Source organism: Osmia bicornis, chromosome 14 (genome assembly GCF_907164935.1).
Source record: "Osmia bicornis bicornis chromosome 14, iOsmBic2.1, whole genome shotgun sequence".
NCBI classification, from domain to species: Eukaryota; Metazoa; Arthropoda; class Insecta; order Hymenoptera; family Megachilidae; genus Osmia; species Osmia bicornis.
In genome coordinates, this window is record NC_060229.1 from 3,971,778 (window position 1) to 3,995,155 (window position 23,378).

The 23,378-nt window shown below is 37.8% G+C and overlaps 5 protein-coding genes across 6 annotated transcripts; 4 read left to right on the top strand and 1 right to left on the bottom strand.

Moving 5' to 3' along the window:
* The first annotated feature begins 25 nt into the window (after positions 1-25).
* Positions 26-5,800, top strand: LOC114872756 (tropomyosin-1). Its single transcript, XM_029180336.2, has 7 exons — positions 26-118; positions 2,365-2,655; positions 2,963-3,096; positions 3,175-3,363; positions 3,438-3,513; positions 3,583-3,715; positions 5,410-5,800. Exons 2-7 carry the CDS (start codon positions 2,416-2,418, stop codon positions 5,490-5,492), a joined length of 855 nt encoding a protein of 284 aa, XP_029036169.1. The 5' UTR covers positions 26-118; positions 2,365-2,415; the 3' UTR covers positions 5,493-5,800.
* A 1,027-nt stretch (positions 5,801-6,827) lies between these two features.
* Positions 6,828-12,351, bottom strand: LOC114872753 (protein AF-9). The gene is made up of 3 exons (XM_029180331.2): positions 11,761-12,351; positions 11,408-11,676; positions 6,828-11,332 (listed from the first exon to the last, which is right to left on the bottom strand). The coding sequence occupies exons 1-3, from the start codon at positions 11,897-11,899 to the stop codon at positions 9,542-9,544; spliced, it is 2,199 nt and encodes a 732-aa protein (XP_029036164.2). The 5' UTR covers positions 11,900-12,351; the 3' UTR covers positions 6,828-9,541.
* A 241-nt stretch (positions 12,352-12,592) lies between these two features.
* On the top strand, positions 12,593-13,584 carry LOC114872758 (biogenesis of lysosome-related organelles complex 1 subunit 1). Its single transcript, XM_029180338.2, has 5 exons — positions 12,593-12,701; positions 12,782-12,927; positions 13,007-13,079; positions 13,151-13,368; positions 13,431-13,584. The coding sequence occupies exons 2-5, from the start codon at positions 12,867-12,869 to the stop codon at positions 13,463-13,465; spliced, it is 387 nt and encodes a 128-aa protein (XP_029036171.1). The 5' UTR covers positions 12,593-12,701; positions 12,782-12,866; the 3' UTR covers positions 13,466-13,584.
* A 3,929-nt stretch (positions 13,585-17,513) lies between these two features.
* LOC114872726 (splicing factor 3B subunit 4) lies at positions 17,514-19,302 on the top strand. Its single transcript, XM_029180278.2, has 4 exons — positions 17,514-17,582; positions 17,796-17,879; positions 17,961-18,235; positions 18,307-19,302. Exons 1-4 carry the CDS (start codon positions 17,549-17,551, stop codon positions 19,153-19,155), a joined length of 1,242 nt encoding a protein of 413 aa, XP_029036111.1. The 5' UTR covers positions 17,514-17,548; the 3' UTR covers positions 19,156-19,302.
* Positions 19,303-19,531: 229 nt separating this feature from the next.
* Positions 19,532-22,523, top strand: LOC114872730. Of its 2 annotated transcripts, XR_006830062.1 has the most exons (5): positions 19,532-19,674; positions 19,766-20,109; positions 20,386-20,596; positions 20,976-21,066; positions 21,914-22,523. XR_006830062.1 is itself a non-coding variant. In XM_029180282.2 (4 exons), the coding sequence occupies exons 2-4, from the start codon at positions 19,888-19,890 to the stop codon at positions 20,990-20,992; spliced, it is 450 nt and encodes a 149-aa protein (XP_029036115.1). In that variant the 5' UTR covers positions 19,532-19,674; positions 19,766-19,887; the 3' UTR covers positions 20,993-22,523. The 2 variants fall into 2 exon arrangements, 1 of the variants encoding a protein (XP_029036115.1); XM_029180282.2 differs by having other exon boundaries at positions 20,976-22,523.
* Positions 22,524-23,378: the final 855 nt, after the last annotated feature.

Genomic DNA, 23,378 nt, shown 5'->3' on the forward strand with positions numbered 1-23,378 from the left:
TCCATTTTTGGGCTCCCCCACCTTCAGCTACGCGTTGGATCATGCTGAAGAAGAAGAAGCTTTTCGTAGCACCCTCGGACACTCGACTCGCTCGCGCCACTCTGCTCGCTCAAGTTAGGTAAGTGAATCAGCACGAAGTTCTGCCCGACAAAAAGAAAAAAAGAAAAATAAAGTAACGTTCGCTTTTCTTCTCATCTAATGGCTGTTTCTCTGAACGAACGAATCGGTGTGAAACGCGACGCAACGCGAGTGTGAAAGGAGATGATGTGGAACGAACGTGTGCCTTGGTTTTCTCGTGGAGGATTTTCGTGGACGTGGAAGCTCGAGCGTGTTGAAGATTCCGCTCTACGAGCTTCGAAATCGTCGAAGAGAAAGATGAAGATCGAATGGATAGAAGAATGTCAGACTAACAAGCTTCAGCTTGAAAAAAAATTTCTTCGCTTTCGATGAAATGCTTTGGGACCATCAGTGGACTAACTTAATCAGCTTTTGGCTTCGAGGAGCTTTCAGCTTTCAAGGTTTTAGACAGACTTGTGCTTTGGCGATGCTTGTAAGTAGTATTAACCCTGTAACGCTTGCTCAGACACTAACAAATACACTCTATTTTGCTATTTATATCAGCAGAAGTTGAAATATAAAATATCTATGAAAAGATGAAATATTGTAGTCCACTTAGATGACAAAAATAAACTGGTTGCCATCATCGAATCGTTTCGTTTACGTGTGCTATTTTCAACCGCTAACGTTTCACGTAGCAATTCTATCGAACTGCGTACATTTGCTAAATACGTTTGTGACGAATCAATTAGCCAGTATTAAGAATCATTAACAGCAAGAAAAATATTATTTTCCTTCTTTGGTAAATCTTTGTAAAATTAAGCATACAATTGTGATTGAAATGATTTTACAGGAAGATCAACAATATTGTGGAGTGGAACGCATTTGCAACATATTCTAACCGCTGCCAATTAATAACAGCATTGTTAACGCTTCAGGAAATTGCTTTCGGGCTTAACGTAACGCAATGTCGTAAGTAGCATTCGCATTGACACATTTGTGTATTGATTTGTTAATCCTACTAAAAGCTTGATAATATTCGCAACACTGAAACCCTAGCCACGTATTTTTCCGATGAAGTAATTCAAAGAATTCGTAACTGTTATTGACCATCGAGGATCTACTTTTCTGATGTCATTTTGGCACCCGTGGGTAACTAGATGCCAAAACCTTCCAGGTGCTATTTATAACCAGAAAGAGGGTCGAATGTTGCCATTCAACTAGCAAACGATCGATTTTATGAATAGAGATGTTTCCACACCTCTATAATCTTATATCGTTTGCGATGATTTGGAAATGAATCATTAACTTACTGACCCTTCGAGAACGATTAAAACTTAACGATGACCTATCGAAACATTTCACTGAAAAATTGTTACTCGAATCATTTTTTATTGTTCGAAAGACAGAAGAGGGTAGAAAGTCGATGGTGAAGTTAATATATTGACTGTCACTTCCTCACTTACAAAAATAATATAATATCAATGTTATTTTGAATTTTCTTCAAATTTGTGGCCATTTATTACCCCCATGATAAACGTCAAAAACAAAATTGGAATGTTTTTCTTTTTTATTTTCTCTACCCCCCATAAAATCAACCCCTATCGCGAAGATAGAAATCTTTTCTAATGAACGAATCGTTTGCAAAGCTGTAGCGTTTGATTTGCAACAACGATGAAGCGAAAGGGTTAAAAGCATCATCTAAGCCGAAGAATCAAGCGTACAGGATTCAACCGCGAGATCGCGAGGTGGCGGCTGATGATTTCGTAAATGCTATTAATACACGGCAGTTAGATCGAATGTCGGTCGTCGGTGGCGGCCAAGTAAAGCCCGTTCTTCTGGGTTACGTTGGTGCTTTTCGGCCTCCTCGCCTCAACATCGGCTATCATCCTCTCTCTTCATCGTTCCGCGCATATTTATAGAGCCTGCCTATGGGTGCTATTTCCGTAGACGCGACGATGCGCCTCTCTCTTCGTGTATCCGAACCCGAACGATATCATCCGGAGGATTATGACTCGCTGAACCCGTTGGGATTCGTGAAAATATGCAAACTACCACATCGCGCCCCCTTGCTTTATGCCCTCCTCCATTTTCAGGGTTAAAACGATGACGAAGCATGCAGAGTTATTTGAAATTTTCTTTCGATTATCACTAACTTGAATTAGCGCCTGTCGCCGCAATTAAAAATCAAATCGTTAATCGTCAGTCCAAGGATACCTCGCCTAACAGCATTGATATTTAATCAAAAAGAACATTCGTCAAGGTGTTCGATGGATCATTGGATAAAATGAAATTGGACAATTTCAGCGAACTTGATAGTTTCTTGAAGGAAGCCGGCAAAAGAAAAAGCTCGCCACCATGGACGCGATCAAGAAGAAGATGCAAGCGATGAAGCTTGAGAAGGACAATGCGATGGACAAGGCGGATGCCTGCGAGGGACAGGCAAAGGAGGCGAATATGCGCGCGGACAAGGTCCTCGAGGAGGTCAGCGAATTGCAGAAGAAGCTGACTCAAGTGGAGGGCGACCTTGTGGCCAACAAACAAGCCTTGGAGCAAGCTAACAAGGACCTCGAAGAGAAAGAAAAAGCTCTGACCAACGTGAGTGTGTCATTAACATCGTTGCCTACATTCCGTAGATCTAGGCAATTGACCTACTTCCCTAATTCGAGGGTTAACAATTAATTGATAGCACCGGTGACCCCCATAACAGTTATCCGACTCCAGCTGTCGGTGTTCCAGTTTATTTTGGACCAGTTCCAACAGTTTTCCACGGAGTTTTATTTATATTTGTGGTCCCTTCTTGTGGGATCGATGACTCAGTGTGACGGAGTTTTACGTCTTCTCGTAACCAGAAAATCATCTGTTTTCTCTTGTCCTTCTATTTTAAAGAGATCTTTCGTTTCAGGCTGAATCCGAGGTCGCCGCATTGAATCGCAAGGTACAGCTGATCGAAGAGGACTTGGAAAGATCCGAGGAACGATTGAACACCGCTACCGCTAAATTGGCTGAAGCTTCTCAAGCTGCTGACGAATCCAGCCGGTAGGACTTTTGGAAAATCGTAGGAATCGTCACTCGGGTCTTCTGGATATTAATGCACGTCGCTTAACGCAATTTCAGTATGTGCAAAGTATTGGAAAATCGTGCACAGCAGGATGAGGAGAGGATGGATCAGCTGACGAACCAGTTGAAAGAAGCGCGTCTCCTTGCTGAAGACGCTGATGGAAAATCTGACGAAGTTTCACGGAAACTGGCCTTCGTTGAAGACGAGTTGGAAGTAGCTGAGGATCGTGTTAAATCCGGTGAAGCGTAAGCTTCTTTTTCTTCTGTTTTATAAAAATATCTATCCTCGTTTTATCATCTTATCTTCTCTAATTTCATAGCAAGATCATGGAGTTGGAGGAAGAATTGAAAGTCGTCGGTAACAGCTTGAAATCATTGGAAGTTTCCGAAGAGAAAGTGAGTTATTTGTTGCTCTTCTGCGATACTCGATGAGTATGTGTGTTATATTAATTGGAACTGATGTAGGCTAATCAACGAGTGGAAGAATTCAAGCGTCAGCTCAAAACGTTGACGGTGAAACTAAAGGAGGCCGAAGCTCGCGCTGAATTCGCTGAGAAAACAGTCAAGAAATTGCAGAAGGAGGTCGACAGGCTCGAAGGTGAGCTCGTTACATTTTTCTACCTCTCGACAATTGTTAACGAAAATCTTTCGCTACGTTGTGGTTGCCGGAGAGTATTCTCCGATTATTTTGCACGAAATTCAAGTAAAGTCGCTGACGTAATTTGGCAAAGTGACAAACGACGCTTCCGTTATCCGGGTACACTGGAATGGAATCAAAGATTCGTGGTCAATTTGCCAATCTCAGTCGATGTCAGCGATATTCTATCAAACTCGCTGATAAAACGATATTTACCCGTGAAATCTATGATACTATGGAAATTAATATCTATTTTTGCTCGCAGTAATCGATTTATAGTTACAGAGCTAACGAAGGTAGTGTACGTTAGAAATCTACGCGATAATGAACGACACATCATCGTGCAACACGTAATGATTTTCTTTACAGACGTATTGCACCAGCAGAAGGAGAAACGCAAAACGATTTGCGAAGAATTGGACAAGACATTCGCTGAGCTTTCTGGCTACTAAATGAAAGCGAATATCACTCATACTCGTTCCAAAAAGCTCTTCTTTATTCCCTCACACGAAACATTTTTGTCTCGTTAAAAAAAGATATTGATCCGCTTCAGCCACATTTTATTTATTTTTCTTCCGCTGCTTCGGAATTCTGCGTGTTTCAACTTTCTACTCTTAACAAATTATTTTTCTTTTTGTTCATACAAGAGGAGAAAGATATAAATGCATTCTATGTTCTTCCGCTTTTCTCTCGTGTTTGTCAGGCTGAATCTCGTTCGCTATTCATCTCAACATTTTTCTAATACTTTATTTATTTATTTTTCCCTCGAATCAATGTTCGCCCCTTGTCTCGTTGGAATTCGGGTGCGCTTCGCTTAGTTTTGTGAGAACACAAATTAATTAGTAATCGTCGTTCACGTTGAGCATTGTTTATTAATATTCGCGTAAAAGAACACACACTTAACAGAATGAAACGAAATGAAAAAAAAAAAAATAAAAAAATAAAAAAAGCTTCGCACGTTTATGTGGGCCGTCGTACGTCAGGTACATTTGCCAACCCCTCGCAAAAACTGTTTGCCTTACACTTGTGCAAAGGTATACTACACCTCACGATTCTTGCATGCTTCGAGCACTGTGATTAACCAACGAGGAAAATTACATCAAAGTTACTACGTTTAACGTGTGATTTTCTTCCCATAACGATACGTTAACGCCTCATTTAACGTTTGCTTTTACACCACGCTTTTTGTGGACAATTTTGTATCGTATCAACACACTGACATACACCACGTTGTACGAAAGTTTCCTTAGATTTTCACGAGGCAAGTGTGATTTTTTTAGGACGAATGCTGTTGCACCAGTATCGAACAGTTTCACGTGAATGTCACGTTTTTCTATTTTTTTTTACGTAGGGTTAACATCCCTTCCAGTAGCCACCGATCGATCAATATATATATATATATACTCATATTAATTCTAAACCGTGAATTAGGTTCATTAAAATAAGTAGTGCATCTGTGTGCTTAACCGATAAATGAAAATTAATATCTTAAAAAGATTTTCCAAATATTTTCTTTACTTGATACTATAGATGCTGTTTATCGGTGAAGCACGTGGAAATTAGTAGAAAATACGTAGGATGGTATCGATTAGATCTAAACGAATCGCGATAAGAAAAAAGGTGGAAAACTAAATGTATTGTATGAACTTTTCCAGACGAGCTGGGCATCAACAAGGACAGATACAAGTCTCTCGCCGACGAGATGGACTCCACGTTCGCCGAATTGGCGGGATACTAAATTATTTGGTCCTTTTACGCTTCGTATATTAATTACAACGCCGTGCGTGGGGATTGAGCTACGATGTTTTGCATAAAGGACTCTCTAGAACACGACCTATCGTTGCGAGATCGGCGAACGAAGCACGGCCGAAATACTGTGGACACCGCGGGAATCGGACATTATTTATCGAAATTGCACTATTGTTACCGCGACAATGATGGTCAAATGTACAGGGATCCGTGAGGAATTTAACTCTGTTAAATCGTTGTACGAAATATTACACCAGACCCAATAAACTGCTGTAATGTGGTATGCGTTACTAATTATACAGGCTTTTATAGTAGAATTCGTTGGAAAACTACTACTTTTTTCCTTTAACGAGACACTTTTCATTTTTCGTTCATTTATCAAATGATAAGAGGTGAGTATTAAAGCCGATTAAATAAAAGAAAAATCTTGTAGATTTCTGATATTATATGTTATCTAATTGTTAAATATATATCTACTTTAAATCTAACACTTCTCAGCGATAACCACTGGCGAGATTCAATCGTATTTTATTTTATTTTGCACTAATAAAATATTGCATTAAAATTTTTCAGGATTCTTAATATTAAGCCCTGTATTGATTCAAAATTAATTCAATTGTACACAAACATCTTACGATCACCTTAATTTACATAGTGCAAAAAGACATAAAGACATAAATAATACCGTGCATACATGAATCAATGCTCCAGCCTCTATTTGAAGAGGGTTGAATCTGAGATGCTGCATACGCGTCGACACCCTGTCTGACCCATTCAGGTAAGGAATTCGGTTTACAGGCAGATAGGGTAGCTTATTTTAACAATGAAAAAAATATAACCAGTTTCAAATATGCTACTCACTAGGCTTGGTATAGCAGCACATTATCCACAATGCAACTTGGAAACTCCAACCCAGGAAAATTCACTTCCGTCTCGATACATCTGAAACAAAATTAATTATTTAATTAGTTGAAGGCTAAATTGCTCAAATTTCTAATAACTTTCGTCCGCGATGCAACTTGAAAACTCCAACCCATGAAAATTCACTTCCATCTCGACACATCTGAAACAAAATTAATTAATTAATTAGTTAAAGACTAAATTGTTCAGTTGGCCTAATTTTCAATAACCTTTGTTGTTATAATATAATTGTTCTAAAAATAAGATTTAAAATCCTATAAAAAAGCACCCCATTTCCAATCCCTCATCCCTCGAAATGAAGCTACAATTTACAAAATAATAAATACCTTTTTTTTCTTTCTTTTTTTTGAAAAATTACTGCGATTTCCTTAGTTTCTAAGTTCGTAGAAGATTGCAATGCATGTTTGATAGAGGCACAGTTATATGAGATGTTTATTAATCACCAAAGGTACTCATTAAATGTACACTGAACGTATAAATGTACACCGAATGGCATATCGATTCAGGAGTACTGTCTTGTACTATATTTTCTCGTAGGTCATGATTAATTATACGCAATTCGCGATTATTCGTTATCTACTATGTACATCAGTGACAATCCTCGGTTAATCTCTCGATTCGCGCAATTGTGCACATTCTTTATACAATTAATTAGTCTATCAAAAACGTTCGGTAATCGTACAATGACTTCGATACGAGCCAGTCTGGACACGTATACGACACCCCACAACAAACTTAACGTCTAATCAAAACTCGAGCATGCAACAAACAAATATACAATATCTCGTCTGTAAAACATGAATAGTCTACGAAACAAAAATAAAGGAGGAAAATATACTGCACACATACACATCCAAAAAAAAAAAGATACGAAGACAATATATCCACGTATAAGTATAAAAAAAAATTCTAACGATAAAAAACACAACGGACATGATAAGGCAATAACATTCTGCTAGAAAATCTCTCGTTATCTTTCTCGTTGCTAAAACTGCGTATCATGTCGCGTAATACATACGTATCAGGCTAATGATAAAACTGCAAGCGTATTTTCTGACACAAAAGGTCATTCGAAAAAATCAACTAAAACAATGATATCATAAAATTTATAGTGTTGATCAACGAAAGTTAGTACGATTCTTTTGTAATCAAAATTCCATTCGAATAATCGAATCCGTTAATTAATATAACAATATATTTAACCAATAATTCCAATTGATAAAAAAATGGTATGCAGATAAAGCAACTATCCTGCAGTTTCTAGTAATGCCCTAGTTTTAACAGACTCTCTTTGATCGATAGCATAAAAGTGTTACGATTTCAAGGAAACCAATAGAAACGGTACAGATTCAAGAAATTAGGTATCTTTGTTTCGCTAAACAGATAAATCAATAACTTCCTCAACGATCGATCTCGAATTTCCAATCACGATTCCCCGATCGTAACATTGAAAAATTAATGTTACTACAGTTTTGGCAATGCGTCGTTCGAACGTCGTAGGAAATGAATCAAATTGATTCTCAACGAGACGAGAGAAAATGCAAGGAATAATATGCGTTTCAGGCATATTTAATTAGCGTCTCTTTAACAATCTGCCGGTCCGTTTGATCGACATTCGATCGTTTTCGTCGGGTGTAATAAATAACTTCCTGCAAAAACTATACAAACTACCACGGTACTTATCTAATGTACAATCTTCATTAACTATAAGATAACGTTATCAAAAAACATTAGACTATTTGGTGTATCAATTGCACGCAACATCGTGACCGCTCTGTGGATTTTCTTCTTAACACGACAGCAAAGGATTCTTTCTTTTCACTTCGAACATACATTTACACGGTGCGGACCGAATATTGATATAAATTTGTGCGGTACAAAGTTTTCCTTTCCATCGGCAAAATACGTGAAACATTCATTTTCTCGTTTGAAGAAGCAAACACAACCCCGAATGCATCACAAGATCAGGGGAAACGCATCGACACGTGTGAACTAAGAAATGAATGACCAATGATTTGAAAATAAGTATAAAAGTTGTATTTTTCATTTTTCTATGACGTGTCAATGTTGCTTACCCCTCGACTATTCTATCAATTTAATACTTACGAAATATTCTGTACAAGTAAATAAAAATGTTGCATGGTATATACCTATACGATCGTCGCGTGTTAAATGTGTGTGTTTTTTAATTTTTCTTTTAGACCACTGTGATCTACCTCGTTATACAAGTGTTACATGTACGATACAAAAAGTACGTCGACGTTTACCAACAAATATAAATTATCAAATGATCGCTTTGCTCGCTCTTACATTAATCACGACGCGTATGAAAATATCAATAAATATAATAGGTGTTTTTGTATTTTTTTCTTTTTTTTTTCATTTTTTTTTTGCGTGCGATTCAAGTAGGTGAACCCACGTTAAATTCTCCACGAGATATCAAGAATATATCTATGTTACAAGGCAATGTGATGCACGAAATTCTCAAACGACCCCGATTACCGTAAAAATCAACGTAATCTTTTATATTTATAATACAAGAAATCAAATACATATATATGTATATATATATCCATATACATATGGTGTGTCTACATAACACGAATAAATGCACTGTAGACCATGTTCCGATATTCCTCAGAGAAACAGGTAAAAAATTCTCTATTTTACATGGTTAAAATGTACAATTCCAAATCTGTGCTTTATACAGATTCTATGTATATTTTCTATATACAAAATAACAAAAATAACATATGCTGCAAACCTGCAAGAATGTCAGAAAATAAGCTAATCTCGTGACGACTAAGAAAGACAATACCATGTATCTTGTTGCAACTCGTACTCAAAATTCTTTTTTTTTTTTAACGCATAACTTATGCAATGCGATCAAAACGAAAATTCGAACGTATGCTCAGACAAAAGCGATCTCCTATCGTTTTCTTTTTCTCAAGAAGGTGTAACTGCGAATCTTTCTGAAGTCTTACGCATACATACACATATATACGACTCGTATTAATATCGAAAGTATCGGTTGTAAGCTCAAATAACTTAGTGACTCAATACATAGATTAATAATATGTAATAAACGATGGATGTCATGATTTAAGCTACAGACGGTCACGACGCGAAGAATTGTTGCAGACGTTGCACTGTTCTACGATCCAGGGCGCACAGATCAAAATCAAACGTCTTCTTGGTGATCTCGTACTGACCCGTCTCCGCGATTACCTGGACAACTCGCTGTAGCTCTTGATTATCTTGCAACGTCATTATTTTCTGTTGCAAGTCCTTCAATTGAGACACATAGTCTTCGGAGAACACCGGCGGTTCACCCATGTCCGACTCGACCAGCGTACTGTTAGTCGAATCCGGAGCCACTTGTTCCGCTTCCATTTCCGCGCTTTTCTCAACCATTGGTTCCGTCGCATTGCGATCATCCTTGTCCTTGGTCAGGTGAACCGTTTCCTGGTCAACCACCACTGGCGATTGACTCGAGGAAACAGGCTCCAAAGGAGGAGACGTAGAATGACCTCTGTCCTTCTCCCTTTTAACCACATGATCGTCGTCTCCTTTACTTTCGCTTCTTCGTTTCCTCTTCCGAGTTTCTTTCTCCTCTCCTTTGCTTCCCTTCGGTTTTTCCTTCTTGATTCGTTCAACCTTTTCCTTCTTAATGTCCGCGGGCATCGTGAGTGATAACGGTTTAGCCATTTCCGTAGGAGGAGTAGATACCGTCTGATTTTCTACCTCTTTTTTAACGCTAGGCACTAACTTCGATTCGGTAAAGGAATCGTCATCAACCGATGGCGCCGAGTCGCTACTATCCCTTTCCGGTATTTCTTGTAACAAGTTAGGCACATTGTTTTGTTTTTCAGTCGATGATTTTATTCTCTCCCGTTTCTCCTTTTTCTCTCTGTCTTTACTACTGTCTCGTTTATCCTTCTTGTCCCTCTTCTTATGCTTGTGCTTCTGCCTGTCCTTCTCGCTCTTGCCATCTTTCGTTTTGTCAGACTTCTCAGGCTTCTCCGATTTTTCCGCCTTCAACACCTTCTCTTCCTTTGGTTTCTCATTCTCCTTCGGAGGTTTCGGCGATTTTCTTCCGTCCTTCGCCGATTTGTACTCTTGGCTCTTCTCCTTCTCGGATTTCTCCGATTTCTCTGGTTTATCACTTTTCTTTTCGTTTAGTTTCACAGCCTCCTTCGAAGCTGATCGTTCACCTTCTTTATACTTATCTTTACGCTCTTTGTCGCGATCTTCTTTGTGCTTCTTCTTGTCTCTCTTCTTCTCGCTCTTCGAAGAGTCCGCAACGTTTTTCGAACTGTCTTTCGATTTATCTTTCTCTTTATTTTTGTCCTTCTCTTTCTCCACGGTTAATTTCTTAGGCTCTTTCTCCTTCGGTTTCGGAGACGTCGGCCTCTTCGCCGGAGGAAGAGAAGGACTGGGAGGTCTTTTTAAGGAAACTGGAGGAGGTGATGGGGGTCTTTTATTCGAAGGGCTCGAATGACTTTTATTTGTTGGACTAGAAGGCCTTTTTGATTTCTCTTTACTACGATTTTTCTCTTTAGACGGATCTCTGATCTTCTTGTCCTTTTTATCATCTACCTTCTCTTTTTTACTATCTTTGTGAGGACTATCCTTAAGCTTAGGCTTGTCCACCTTATCAGACTTTTCGGGGGTAACTAACGATTTGGAAGCCGATGATTTTTCGGCCTGCGTAGGCTTTTTAGCTTCCTGAGAAACTTTCGTAGGTTTCAACGGGGTTCCAAACAATTCGGCAAAAGAATTCGACATTTTCGACTCCGCATTTTTGTGTTTCTTCGAATCGCTTCCGCTCAACTTTGGTTTACCAAGTGTGGCTGGGGTTTTGCTTTCATTCTTTTCAATTGAATTTTCAGAACTGCTCACAATAACCTATTTATACAATATCCATTACAAGCTGCACAGAAGCATAAAATATTTGTAAAGATTAAATTAACATGTACTTACACCACCACCTTTTAATAGTTTCCTCCTGAATTCATCAGAGGGATTATTAATTATTTCAGTATGCCTTATAACATTTGTGATAGCAGGACCACTTGGTTGTAAGTTAAGATCATAAAAAATTTCTATCTTTTTGCTACCTTCTTCCTTGTTTTTTAAATAAATATGAATTGGAATTACAAAACCAGCATATCCAGATTCTTTTATCACAAATGGTGGTTCTTTTAAGACCCTCTTTGGTTTTGAGAATGTTTCATGTAATTGAAAAACCACTAAAATTTAAAAGGCAAATCATTAAGACACTAGATTCACCTTGTACTCAAAAATCAGCAGAGTTCACCCCAAAGTGTATTTACCTTTTTCAACATAGTGGTGAATCTCAGCATTATCAATACCCCTCACAAACACTTCCCAATCATGAGTGTAACCCTGAGGAGTGGTACGCATGCGTAACATGGATGCGTGCCCACATTCTAATGTAATGCGAATTGCCATTCTCTCACATGAAATTTTTGAAACACTCTTATCCAAAGAAAAATAGAGAGAGTTAATTATACGAATATGCACAGCAATTACATTACATTTTTATTTATTTCGTTACACGTGAATGAAAACTGTGAAGAATCATTAATAATCAGGTCCTTCACAGTGCATTTGCAACTATGAATACCATTATCGAACGACTTATGCTAGATGTATAAATAATGGCAACACGTCTTTTCTAATTTTCGTACTCTTGAGATTCTGGTACATCGTTTGGTTACACTTGTTTTGTATGAAAATGTTGACCACCTCATTAGAGCAGAATGTTTTATTCAACGAGGTGTTCGCTGAAGGCAGTGCGGCCCGTTATAATTGGAATTATTTCCTAAGTTCCTTCCAGTCAATTTCGATTCGATTATCAACAGGTAAACTTCACACTAACCAGAATTAGTCGCCATACTCGTTATTCCGTATACTAGAACTTAAAAAATTCGGATACAACGCCATCTGCTGATGAACACTATCCTTTGCTGAAGAATCTCTCATCCAAATGTTTGTTTTTCTCTCATTTTGTCCAATCATTGATTGATCAAATGATTAAAATACACTATACCATCGTGCTACTCATTGTTGATTGGTCAATATTTCCACCATTGTCTCAACATTGGAATGATATACTTATAATGTCTGTCCACACTCTAATGCCTTAAGCAGAATTCACAGGGAACTTTTTGACACTCAAAATGTCACATTACCTGATTGAAATACACTTGCTTTTGTAATCAATAAACAGAAGAACATATAGCACTTAATTGTAAGTAAATTATTTTAAGCAACACACATTCAAGAGAAGATTTCTGAATGAAAGCATGACATTACTTATGAATTTTTCAGGAGAAGCAAAGCCTATAGTATTTATGTATATGTAACCTGTAGCAGTCAGTATCTCACAAATTGTCATATTTGCTTATTAAAAAGAATGTTGTCTGCAATTGTGAAAGAGCATCAAAGCAAGCAAGCAGCAAGGAAAGAGAGACAAGGTAAAATACACAATTTTCTACATCTATCACCTTATCACAACCATAGAAGATCATGTTAAATCTGATGTTATTTTAATAGAACAGAAAAGAAAGGAAGCTGTTCAAGCTGCAAGTAACTTAACACAGGCTTTGGTTGATCACCTAAATGTAGGGTAAGTATTGGATGACTGTTATAGAATGCAACAGGATAATACTCTTATTAAAGGAATATTTTATATCACAGAGTAGCCCAAGCATACTTGAATCAAAAGAAATTGGATGCAGAAGCAAAACAATTACAACATAGTGCAACAAATTTTGCAAAACAGACACAGTGTTGGTTGAATTTAGTAGAAGCCTTTTCAAGTGCATTGAAAGAAATTGGTGATGCTGAAAATTGGGCACGTAGCATTGAAGGGGATATGAGGACTATAGCAACTGCTTTAGAATATTCTTATAAGGGTAAATTGTTTTTACCAATGATAATATGGATCAAACAATAATTATTGATATATTTATTTTAGCAACTCAAGAAGCCCAAGGACCCAGTGCTAACTGAACAATGAACATTCCAAAAGAATTTAATTGTATATTTGTTTAAAGAATTGTTATAAATTATGATGTTATTTTATGTTACTATCAGTATGGTTCAATAAATTTAAATATGTTGGTTTTGTACAATTTGTGTTGATTTATGGCCTTGTGAAACTTTACTATATGCGTATGCCACAGACGAGATAAAGAATAGACCTACCATCTTACGAGACTTCGTGTCACATTCTGAAATACCGACAGCTTAAACCCTTATTTTTACCAGCCATTTTGTTGATATCGCTTTCTAAAGATTCTTTTTATGAAATGATATAACTTCGTAAAAGTTATCTTTAGAAAACGATATCAATTACCAGGTCACACCACGTGGAGGACGCTAAGATAGTGACCCACCTAAAACATACAAACACTCAAAAACAAACAACATGAAATAACAATTTCAATAATAAAATCCTGCAACAGAAAATATAATTATTAAGATCAAAATTTAAGAAAAATTTTCAAGAAAGAAATGCTGAAACAGAAAATATAATGAACTTATGAAAGTTCAGTAACAATTGAGAAAATAACAATTTAACAACACAATGCTGAAACAGAATATATAATTATTAACATCATAATCTTAGGAACAACTGAAACGATAAAATGCAGAAACAAAAATATAACTACCCTTGCAATCTCAGAAGTATTTAATAAAATGAAAATTTAAGCAGACTATAATGTTTTAAATAAATTGAATTTATTTTAAAAGGGAATCTGAAATATAATTCATATGTAAAATCAATAGGAAAAGAATAATTTGCTGCAATAAAATAATAAACCAAAAACAAATAGGGGAAATAACGAGTTTAGTATGGAACTCGTATAATTTTGAGTTCAATATTTGCAAAAGGCACATACAAAAAAAAACAAAGAAGATTAGCGAGCATAGTGACAGAATGACTGTCCATCCGAAGATGGACAGCCATTAGTAGTTCCCCTCTTCAGGGCAAATTTTGCCGGGGCTCTTCAGCATATAGCCTCTTCTTTCTTCGGCAATAGCCTCACAAAAATCACTCGCGAAAATTTTACGCTTGCTCAAACATTCGTAAAAAGGAAACACATAAACGAGTAATAATTCCATGAATCGTTATTCGCCTACATGCACCATTTTTACAAATGTCCAAGCATAAAATATTTTTAATTTCACTTCACTTTAATATTTCATTTTTGTAATCGGGTCTAATACCACGACTACGACTTAGAAACTAAGGCTTGGCCTTAAGAAAAATCAAGAGAGAATGCTAAATTAATTAATTGATAAATTAATTAAATTGCATTTTCATCTTTTCTCTTGATTTCTTGTTTCCCAACCCCAGATACAAGCTTCTCACGTATTAGAGAAGAATACGAAGAGAAACATGAAAGCTTGCTCTGGCCCTGCCTACTTATAAACTAAACTCAATCACACCAGAAGTAAACTACCTGCCTGCCTATTGCTATATTTAAAAAAGGGCAAAAATCATTCTCACAAAAATTCACTCCACGGTTCTCACATAACCACCCGGGTGCAAAAAAGCCTATACCTAGGGAGAACGTCCCGGGACGCCTCCGACACCCGAGTTCAATTCAACATTCACACTCTAATAAATTCATACCTTTTTGCTGAAATCGACTGACAAATAATAGTGAACATTATGTTAAAGTAACACATTTAATTATGCATTCTAATAACTTTTCAATTTAGTCTCGATAAATATACTCTAATTGCTTTGTAATATTATAGAAAATTAAAGTTATTAATAAACGATACAAATCCCACATCCTAACCACACACACACATGTGGAATTTATATCGTGGTTTACTATTGGTTCACTATTTTTGTCAGTCGCCACAATATATCATTTTTAAAACTAAACCTTGTCCACCGCCCTCCACCCACGCGAGTACATCTAAGTACCCGAATGAGCTTTGGGCATAGAAATGAACAAGGCCAAAGGTGTTTGCACCTACCAGTTTTCTTCATGTGTGCTGAAATGCCTAAGCTAAAATGTATGATTAGTAAAAGTTAATGCATTGATATTCTTACTTTGTTAAAAGAAAGAATATCATTCAAATAATACGAATAAAACTAAGAAACGTTTCAATTTCAGGAGCGATTTCGTTATCAAAGTAATTATTTCGAACAATAAAAGATATTCATGCTTATTACTTTGACTTTGAATTCGGCTCATCGCGAAATACCTTCTTGTACATATGAAAAAGAAAATGTATTCTGAAATCGGAGGGTCATCCGACTTCTCTACATTTTTATTAAATTTGAAATCTATATATGTAAATATGTACAAGATAACCCTAGCCTGAGCTAACAAATAAAACACAGAAAAATAATTTTCACGATTATCATTGTATAAAAATGATACATTGATATTCGTGTGTCACTATGCTCACTCAGAAGATAAAAATTACAACCAATTCCCGTGTAGTTTCGGACCATTCGTCCTACGACATGATGGGAACCGGAGGAACTTTAAAACATGCGACTCACCGATCGTTGACCTGCATCACTGCGCTCGCAATGTACCTAAGAATGACCCATGGTTGATCCATGATTGACCCATGATTGATCAGTAGCTCGCCATGGAAATGGTACCCTAGCTTTGACCAAAGTATCCTTCTGAAACCCAAAAAATCACGATTCTTGAACGATATACATTTTTTAATTAACATTTGTATTATAATTAATTAATGCAAACATGCAATGAACAGATATTTATAATTTTGCAAATATCCCAACACCAATGCAAATTTAAAAATACGCATGCAAAATAATATCCACCCCATAAAACATAGTAATACATTTGTAAAAGTACGGGAAAAATATATAGGGTACTACACCATTAAACACCATTAAATAATTATAAAAGTTCGGTAAAATACATAGGGAACTACACCACAAAACCAACTAATAAATCGGTATAAATATGCAAAATCACATTGGGACCCACACCATGAAACACCATAAAACACATGCGTATGCATTCCAAAATACATGGGGTACCACACCATAGGATACACTAATGCACTTGTATAAAACTGTCAAAATACATGGGAGACCACACCACAAAATCCACTAATAAATCCGTATAAATATTCCAAAAATGCACGGGAAACACACTAGGCAACACACGCTAACACACCTGGTAACACATGAGTGACCACATGTTTGACCACGCTGGTTGTGAACCCGTATCAGTATATGTTTAACAGGTAGATCCGTACTACACGGCGGTCGCGATAAGACTGATTAGGTATGATCCTGCTCTGGGTCATAGTGTTTACAATACGCACCGGTTGTGCTTGAGGAACCGTGATGTTCCGCATCACCGCATTCCTGAACTACCGTTGACTCCAGTTCGTTAATTTTATTAGTTAATTAAAAATTTTTAATTTTACAACAATTTATTAATTAATTTATTGCTTTAACTATTAAAAATGATTATTTTTATTACTTTTACGCATGGTTATCTCGTATAATTTTGTTCAATTATTATTATTACAATTTATTTCAGTATAATTTTTAATTTTTCGATTGTTTATTAATTTTATTATAATTTCTTAACTGAAATGTGTTATTTTTATAACTTTCGCGTGTGAACATCTTTCATAATTCTGTTTAATTATTATTCTTACAGTATATTTCAGTATAATTCTTAATTATTTTTGTATTTTATCAAAAATCAAACGAGCCAAATGAGAAATAAGTGAATACATACAAACTTCTCAGACAATTATTTTAATAATTATTGAAGGAATCAAAGGGGGTCAAAATTGTGTCTTTAATTGCCTAAGTAAAGTGATAAAGTTCCTGCCACCAAAAGGGTTGTGATAGAAGGGTTGTGTTGGTATAGTAGGATGTGAAACATAAATGGTAAGGGGGTTCTAGGGTCCCCTAGAAGCGAGACACAAAAAAGCATTGGGTGAAGGTCTATTCTATACCTCGCCTATGGTTTCACCAAAGAGTAACTTATATTTTAGTGTCGTGTTTTTTCTGGATTCAGGATTACCACAACACATCCAAATGGTGAAACTTACAGACTAGGAATAATCATGGCGGCCGGTCCTATTGCCGAACGTAATCAAGGTAAATTTACGATCGAAATATGTATTTATAACATTTTAACAGCTTTTCGTTAATTGTAATACATCATATAATAATTGTAACTGTGACAAATATTTTTTGCAAAGCATTACAGTTGAAATCGTTAAGATATATTAGGTTAAGTAAACATAAATACTAATTCCACTCAATAGTTATTAATTTCTAATGTTTTATATAAAATCTGTATATTTTCAGATGCCACGATATATGTTGGTGGACTGGATGATAAAGTTACAGAGTCCCTCATGTGGGAACTGTTTGTTCAGTCAGGACCAGTGGGTATGTAATCAACATAATAGACAACCTAATATTAACTATTTTCAGATGTTTAATTAAAATCGATTGTATAATATTTTTCAGTCAATGTCCACATGCCTAAAGACAGGGTGACTCAAATGCATCAGGGTTATGGATTTGTTGAGTTCATGGGGGAAGAGGATGCAGATTATGCAATTAAGATAATGAATATGATAAAATTATATGGAAAACCTATAAGGGTAAATAAAGCAAGTGCCCATCAGAAGAACTTGGATGTTGGGGCTAACATTTTTATTGGAAATCTTGATCCAGAAGTTGATGAGAAACTATTGTACGATACCTTCAGTGCATTTGGTGTTATACTACAAACCCCAAAGGTATTATATCCTGATAATTGGATAATTGGATATACACTAGTCTACTATGTTAAAATATATTTATGTTACAGATAATGAGAGATCCAGAAACGGGAAATTCAAAGGGTTTTGCGTTCATAAATTTCGCCTCCTTTGATGCGTCTGATGCAAGTATAGAAGCCATGAATGGTCAGTACCTGTGTAACAGACCTATTTCCGTATCCTACGCCTTTAAACGCGACGCTAAGGGAGAAAGGCACGGAAGTGCGGCGGAACGATTGTTAGCTGCCCAAAATCCGCTAAGTCAAGCCGACAGACCTCATCAACTGTTCGCCGACGCGCCTCCATTGGCACCACCTCCGATGCCGAATTCAAGCGCGGCTTCTCATCAAGCTGCTCATCATCCCCAGCATCATGTGATGCATCATGGCATGGTGGTACCTCCTCCACCACCCCCGGCAACCCCAGGACCCCCAATGGGTCATCCACCTCCGCCTCCTGTTCCACCACCACCGTCCAGTGGTTTCCCTCCATCAAGTATTCCACCACCTCCCTTGCCTCCAATGTCAATGGCAACTCATCCTCCTTTACCTCCTGGCATGCCACCCCCATTACCACCCATGCCTGTCCCTACATCACAAGCACAACAAACGACCCCGAGAATGATGGCGCCACCACCTCCTCATTGGGGTGTCAGTGGGCCGCCTCAAGGACAGTTCCCACCGCCTCCGCCTCCGTCTTCTACCGGAGCACCTCCGCCCCCACAATTCGGTCAATTTCAACCTCCACCACCGAGGCCACCACCTACCTGGAGGCACCCACCACCACCTCCCGTCTCTCAAGGTGGCCCGCCACCTCCTCCGCCTCCGCAATTTCGACCACCCTTTCCACCGAGAGGTCCTCCTCCACCTCCACCCCCTCACGATTCGAATCAATATTAACTTTACTCTTATTTATTTTTATTATTTCGAGGTCCTCGGTTCCTTGAAACTGTAACGTAAGAATTTCATTCTAGTAGTATAGAATTTATCGACTGTACAAATCTGTATTTCATTCAAAAGTTTCGTAATAAATTTCTTAATAACGAACCAAGTTTTTTAATTATTTTTTTCAAGTTTCTAAGTCGATACGATGGAAAGACGAGGAAGAATCGCGGTCGATTTTGATCGTCGACGAGCGCAATTTTTCAAAGTTACAAACTCGGTCAATTTAACGTATCGATCGGAAGTCGCGTGTGAATAAGGACATTGCAAGCTCGTTCTATCGATTATTTCAAGCCTGTCCAGTGTTCAGTCGGTGATAAGACTGAACGGACAAATGAGCGACAAAACAGTCGTACCCGGGTACGTGGCCGAGCTTGAAAGCTTTCCCGTCGTTTCACCGCCGCGACCAGACGAAAAATCAAAAAGCAAGCGAACCAGATAGAGTATTTTGCGTGTTTGCCGCGTGTCATCAACCCGGTAAGTAAGGGGAACAGGTGTCTGGTGTGGTAAATTAAGCGGCGCCGACGGCGTTATGCATTCCGAAAATAACAAGCCCTTTTTTTTTTAGATCGTTCGTGACTCAATGCCGCTTGATCGATTCGCGCGACGTCTCGTTTCTTTGCCAATTTTTAATTATAATCCAGCCAATTTTCATCGAACCTCAACGTTTTAACATTATGTTCGACTAATATGGCACGCTTTTATTACGAGTGTAACGTGGTTCTAAAAAACAGTACCGAAGACGGTGAAACGATTAAACCGTACGCGTGCACTCCAGATAAATATTGCTTGTATTGTTGTTGCAATTCTCAGTGTTGTCTATTGGTACAAAGACGGCCACCACGACACTTTTGGGAAGCCTGGTACTTTTGGCTAGGCATTGCTTTACTCGCTGTTTTCATCATCTCTTCGGTAAGTAATCACTGGAAATCGATCACCTTAGAGATCTTACAAGAGAACCATCCCCGCGGATTTGAATCTTAAAATTGAGCCGGTGTTCTCGTTGAAATCATTCGTAAAAATGAAAAATAAAAACTAAGCGTAGCTAGTTCAGAATCGTGTTGTTCCAGTCTGTTTGTCGTGTAAATCGTCTGTGTCGTATCCCTAGAAACGATGTAGCATGTTCGTTTAGTTTCTGTTCGATCGTTAATTTTCTAAGGGGCTTTTTGATTCCTTTTTTGAAACTAGGTGAGCAGCTATATAGTCAGTAATTGCAGACATAATATTCAAGGTGTACCATTAAGACACAGCACACACGACAATCGACGAAACGATCATGGTAATCCGCCAGGAAGCAACCAGAACGAGATATCGATAAGTATAATCCCGACATCGGAGTTTTTCCCATCGCACAGAAAAATGTTTGTGGTTGCCTCGCAGCCGGCAGTCAATCACCTGAGTAAGTACCAGTTTTGTTATCTCAGTGAACGGACAATGGTAGAAATTGATGTATTTCTACAGATCTTAGAAATGAAGCTTCAGAATTTTACTATCATTTAATTCCAATTTATATTCTAAAATATTGTAGCCTGTTATTGTAAATTACATTTCGCTGAACGAGTTGTCGGTTGTCGTTCTCAGATAATAACAATATTGTGGTTTTTCCATTTCCTGGATGATTACTTCACTGCCTAGAACGAACCACGTACGTGCATTATTTATATCAATTTAACTGGTAGCAAAATTCCAAAGTTCACTTTCATCGAACCCTGAAGAGTAACCCTCGGTTGCTACCTCGGGTACTAATAACATCACACGTGCATTGATTTTTATTACAGCCCCTGTTGTTGCGTGAAGTTCTTTTGTCTTAAGCGAAACGATTATGCCGACGAGACGAGAGTGGAAGATCATCGTCTGGCATTTTGCAAGGTAATGTTACTCGAAAGACATCGTGTCGCTTCGAGAGCTACTTCGATCGGTCAGAACGACCTAACAGCGTCATTACCTTGCGGAGAACATTTAAGATAAACGCGACTTTTTACTTAGCTACCCCGGACATGATAATCGGTCGCGGCTTCGATCACTGGCAGCATTCTGAACAAATGAACGATTTTAAACGAGATCATATCTCCATGTTCGATCTATCATTAGAGTTACTTGGATCCAACTGAAAAATTGTATAATTAATCCCTCGGGAGCAATCAGAATCATGGAATGCAAATGTTTCTGACAAATCGTTACACCGATCATCGTTTTTCGATTCGAGGCAAGATACGTGGAATTGAAAAACGGTGATCTACGATAGCGTCAGTGGAGTACAAATTGCAGAACGGAATTGATTAGACCCTAAGTCGTTTCGTCGCTTCGTAACATCGGTCAGGCATTTTCGGATTTTCGAACCGATCTGTATTCTGCTTCCATTCGATCGAGCACGATGCAACCAGCCCGATCGAAACTCGTTCTCGAGGCCTCGAATGGGCGTAACTCCCATTAACAATTAAGAAGACACGCTCGAGCCTGGTCGACGTACCTGCCCGGCTACCAACAGATCGGGGGCTAATTAAAAAGGACAATCGAGCGAATGCAACTCAAGGCGACGTGTATTCCCTATCTATTCGCGCATCTTTCTTTATCTCTCTCCTTTCCACCCTTGCCGTCTGTCTTTCTCTTTATCTTCGCGACTCTTCGTCTTCCTTTTCCTTCTAACCAGCTACTCGCCGCTTTCCTGTCTCAAGATCGATCCCTCGATAACGGTTAATCGTGGTAATCTTCGCAGAAGGGAGGAATCCGGAGAAACTTCAACGTTTGTAGAGCCGCGCGAGCTTCTACGACGATCGTTCTTGATCTTGGTATTTAACAGCCTTAAAACGTAATCAAGGAATGCACTGATCGACTAGTAAGTTGGTCCTTATTTTCCGATTTGCAGTTTTCTTCGAGATTAAAATTTTTTAATTGAAGAAGGGGGAAGAAGTAATACGTTTTGCGCAGATAAGGACTATCCTGTTATACAGAACCAAGGAATCGAATAATTTGATAATTTTCTGTATCGCAATATCATACTCTATCGTGAAATGATTGGCTGTGATCATGTCAATTCGATGATTAATTAAAATTAACGTAGAATGCATTGTTTTCGTAGTACAATTTGCCGTGATAATCAGTTTGACGTTATAGTTGGTTGCGAAACGAGCGAGAAATCAAATTAATTAGTATGCACCGAAAGAAAAAAATACAGATATACACGTTTGACATTTCGCACGAGTGTGATTGTAATTAGTTGCGTAGGATGAGAGTGGAAACTACCGTTTGATCATTATAAACGATTGTAGCAAAACCGTGATAAAAAGTTCTCTAAATAAACAATTTCGATGTGTTGCAATTACTAATATTCGTGCATCCTCCTTTTTTTTCCTCGAGCTCGTTTCAAGAGAGGCTACAAGCTACAATTCTCACGATTTAATCGTTCAGTTAATTAACGTTAATTAGGCTAACATCGTGTAGCGGATGAAGATTTTTATGAAATCAAAATATCGTCATTGAAAATACGAAAATAATCGAGAGCGAAAGGATGCAAGCTGCAACGAGACACTTGAACAGAGGAATTTAAATTGCAACTCTTCACCTCGCTCGAATCGGTCTATTCCGTCGCACGTTTCCGATACATTTTAATAAATTAACCGAGTGAAAGAAATCCTTGTGCTCGGAGCAAATCTTTTTTTACGACGAACACTTGATCCGTTCTCGTGCAATAAGAAGTAGCAAGGGAGTAAGTAGACTGGCGGCGACCTCGTTCGACTGTAACGAAGTGTCATTCCGATAACCCAGGCCAGCTTTTACTGTCACTCGACCAACGACGATAAAGAAATGTGCAACCAGTGGGGCTCTGCTTAATGTTGCATGGACAGGAAACCAACCAGGGAATTAAACTCTCGTCTGCCTGGTTACTGGATGCCGATGCTCACGATTGAGACGTTCGAAAGTCGTTCGATTTTCAACCAACACGAATCGTTCTTTTTATCCTATGTAAACTGGTACAGTAGAAATAACCATGCTTAGTATGACACAACATACATACACGGTTAATTAAGTTCCTGCATTTCAAATTCAATCAGTTTCAATTAGTGATTTTTGTGTCTGTTGCGGTATAAATAATGCATAATTATAAGGATAATTAAAGATATCGAGTATTAATCTTATAATGTTGGATGCAGTCCAACGCCAACTCCAATTACTCGAGTAAA

Excerpts from the sequence above, each read along its gene's own strand:
- LOC114872758 (XM_029180338.2), top strand. The coding sequence starts at position 12,867 with ATGTTGTCTGCAATTGTGAAAGAGCATCAAAGCAAGCAAGCAGCAAGG. Across the intron at positions 13,080-13,150 it reads GTTGATCACCTAAATGTAGG|AGTAGCCCAAGCATACTTGA; the intron begins GTAAGTATTGGA and ends TTTATATCACAG. Across the intron at positions 13,369-13,430 it reads TTTAGAATATTCTTATAAGG|CAACTCAAGAAGCCCAAGGA; the intron begins GTAAATTGTTTT and ends TATTTATTTTAG.
- LOC114872730 (XM_029180282.2), top strand. The coding sequence starts at position 19,888 with ATGGCACGCTTTTATTACGAGTGTAACGTGGTTCTAAAAAACAGTACC. Across the intron at positions 20,110-20,385 it reads CTGTTTTCATCATCTCTTCG|GTGAGCAGCTATATAGTCAG; the intron begins GTAAGTAATCAC and ends TTTTGAAACTAG.
- LOC114872753 (XM_029180331.2), bottom strand. The coding sequence starts at position 11,899 with ATGGCAATTCGCATTACATTAGAATGTGGGCACGCATCCATGTTACGC. Across the intron at positions 11,677-11,760 it reads TCACCACTATGTTGAAAAAG|TGGTTTTTCAATTACATGAA; the intron begins GTAAATACACTT and ends TTTAAATTTTAG. Across the intron at positions 11,333-11,407 it reads AACTATTAAAAGGTGGTGGT|GTTATTGTGAGCAGTTCTGA; the intron begins GTAAGTACATGT and ends TTGTATAAATAG.
- LOC114872756 (XM_029180336.2), top strand. The coding sequence starts at position 2,416 with ATGGACGCGATCAAGAAGAAGATGCAAGCGATGAAGCTTGAGAAGGAC. Across the intron at positions 2,656-2,962 it reads AAGAAAAAGCTCTGACCAAC|GCTGAATCCGAGGTCGCCGC; the intron begins GTGAGTGTGTCA and ends CTTTCGTTTCAG. Across the intron at positions 3,364-3,437 it reads CGTGTTAAATCCGGTGAAGC|CAAGATCATGGAGTTGGAGG; the intron begins GTAAGCTTCTTT and ends CTAATTTCATAG.
- LOC114872726 (XM_029180278.2), top strand. The coding sequence starts at position 17,549 with ATGGCGGCCGGTCCTATTGCCGAACGTAATCAAG. Across the intron at positions 17,880-17,960 it reads TGTTCAGTCAGGACCAGTGG|TCAATGTCCACATGCCTAAA; the intron begins GTATGTAATCAA and ends AATATTTTTCAG. Across the intron at positions 18,236-18,306 it reads TTATACTACAAACCCCAAAG|ATAATGAGAGATCCAGAAAC; the intron begins GTATTATATCCT and ends TTTATGTTACAG.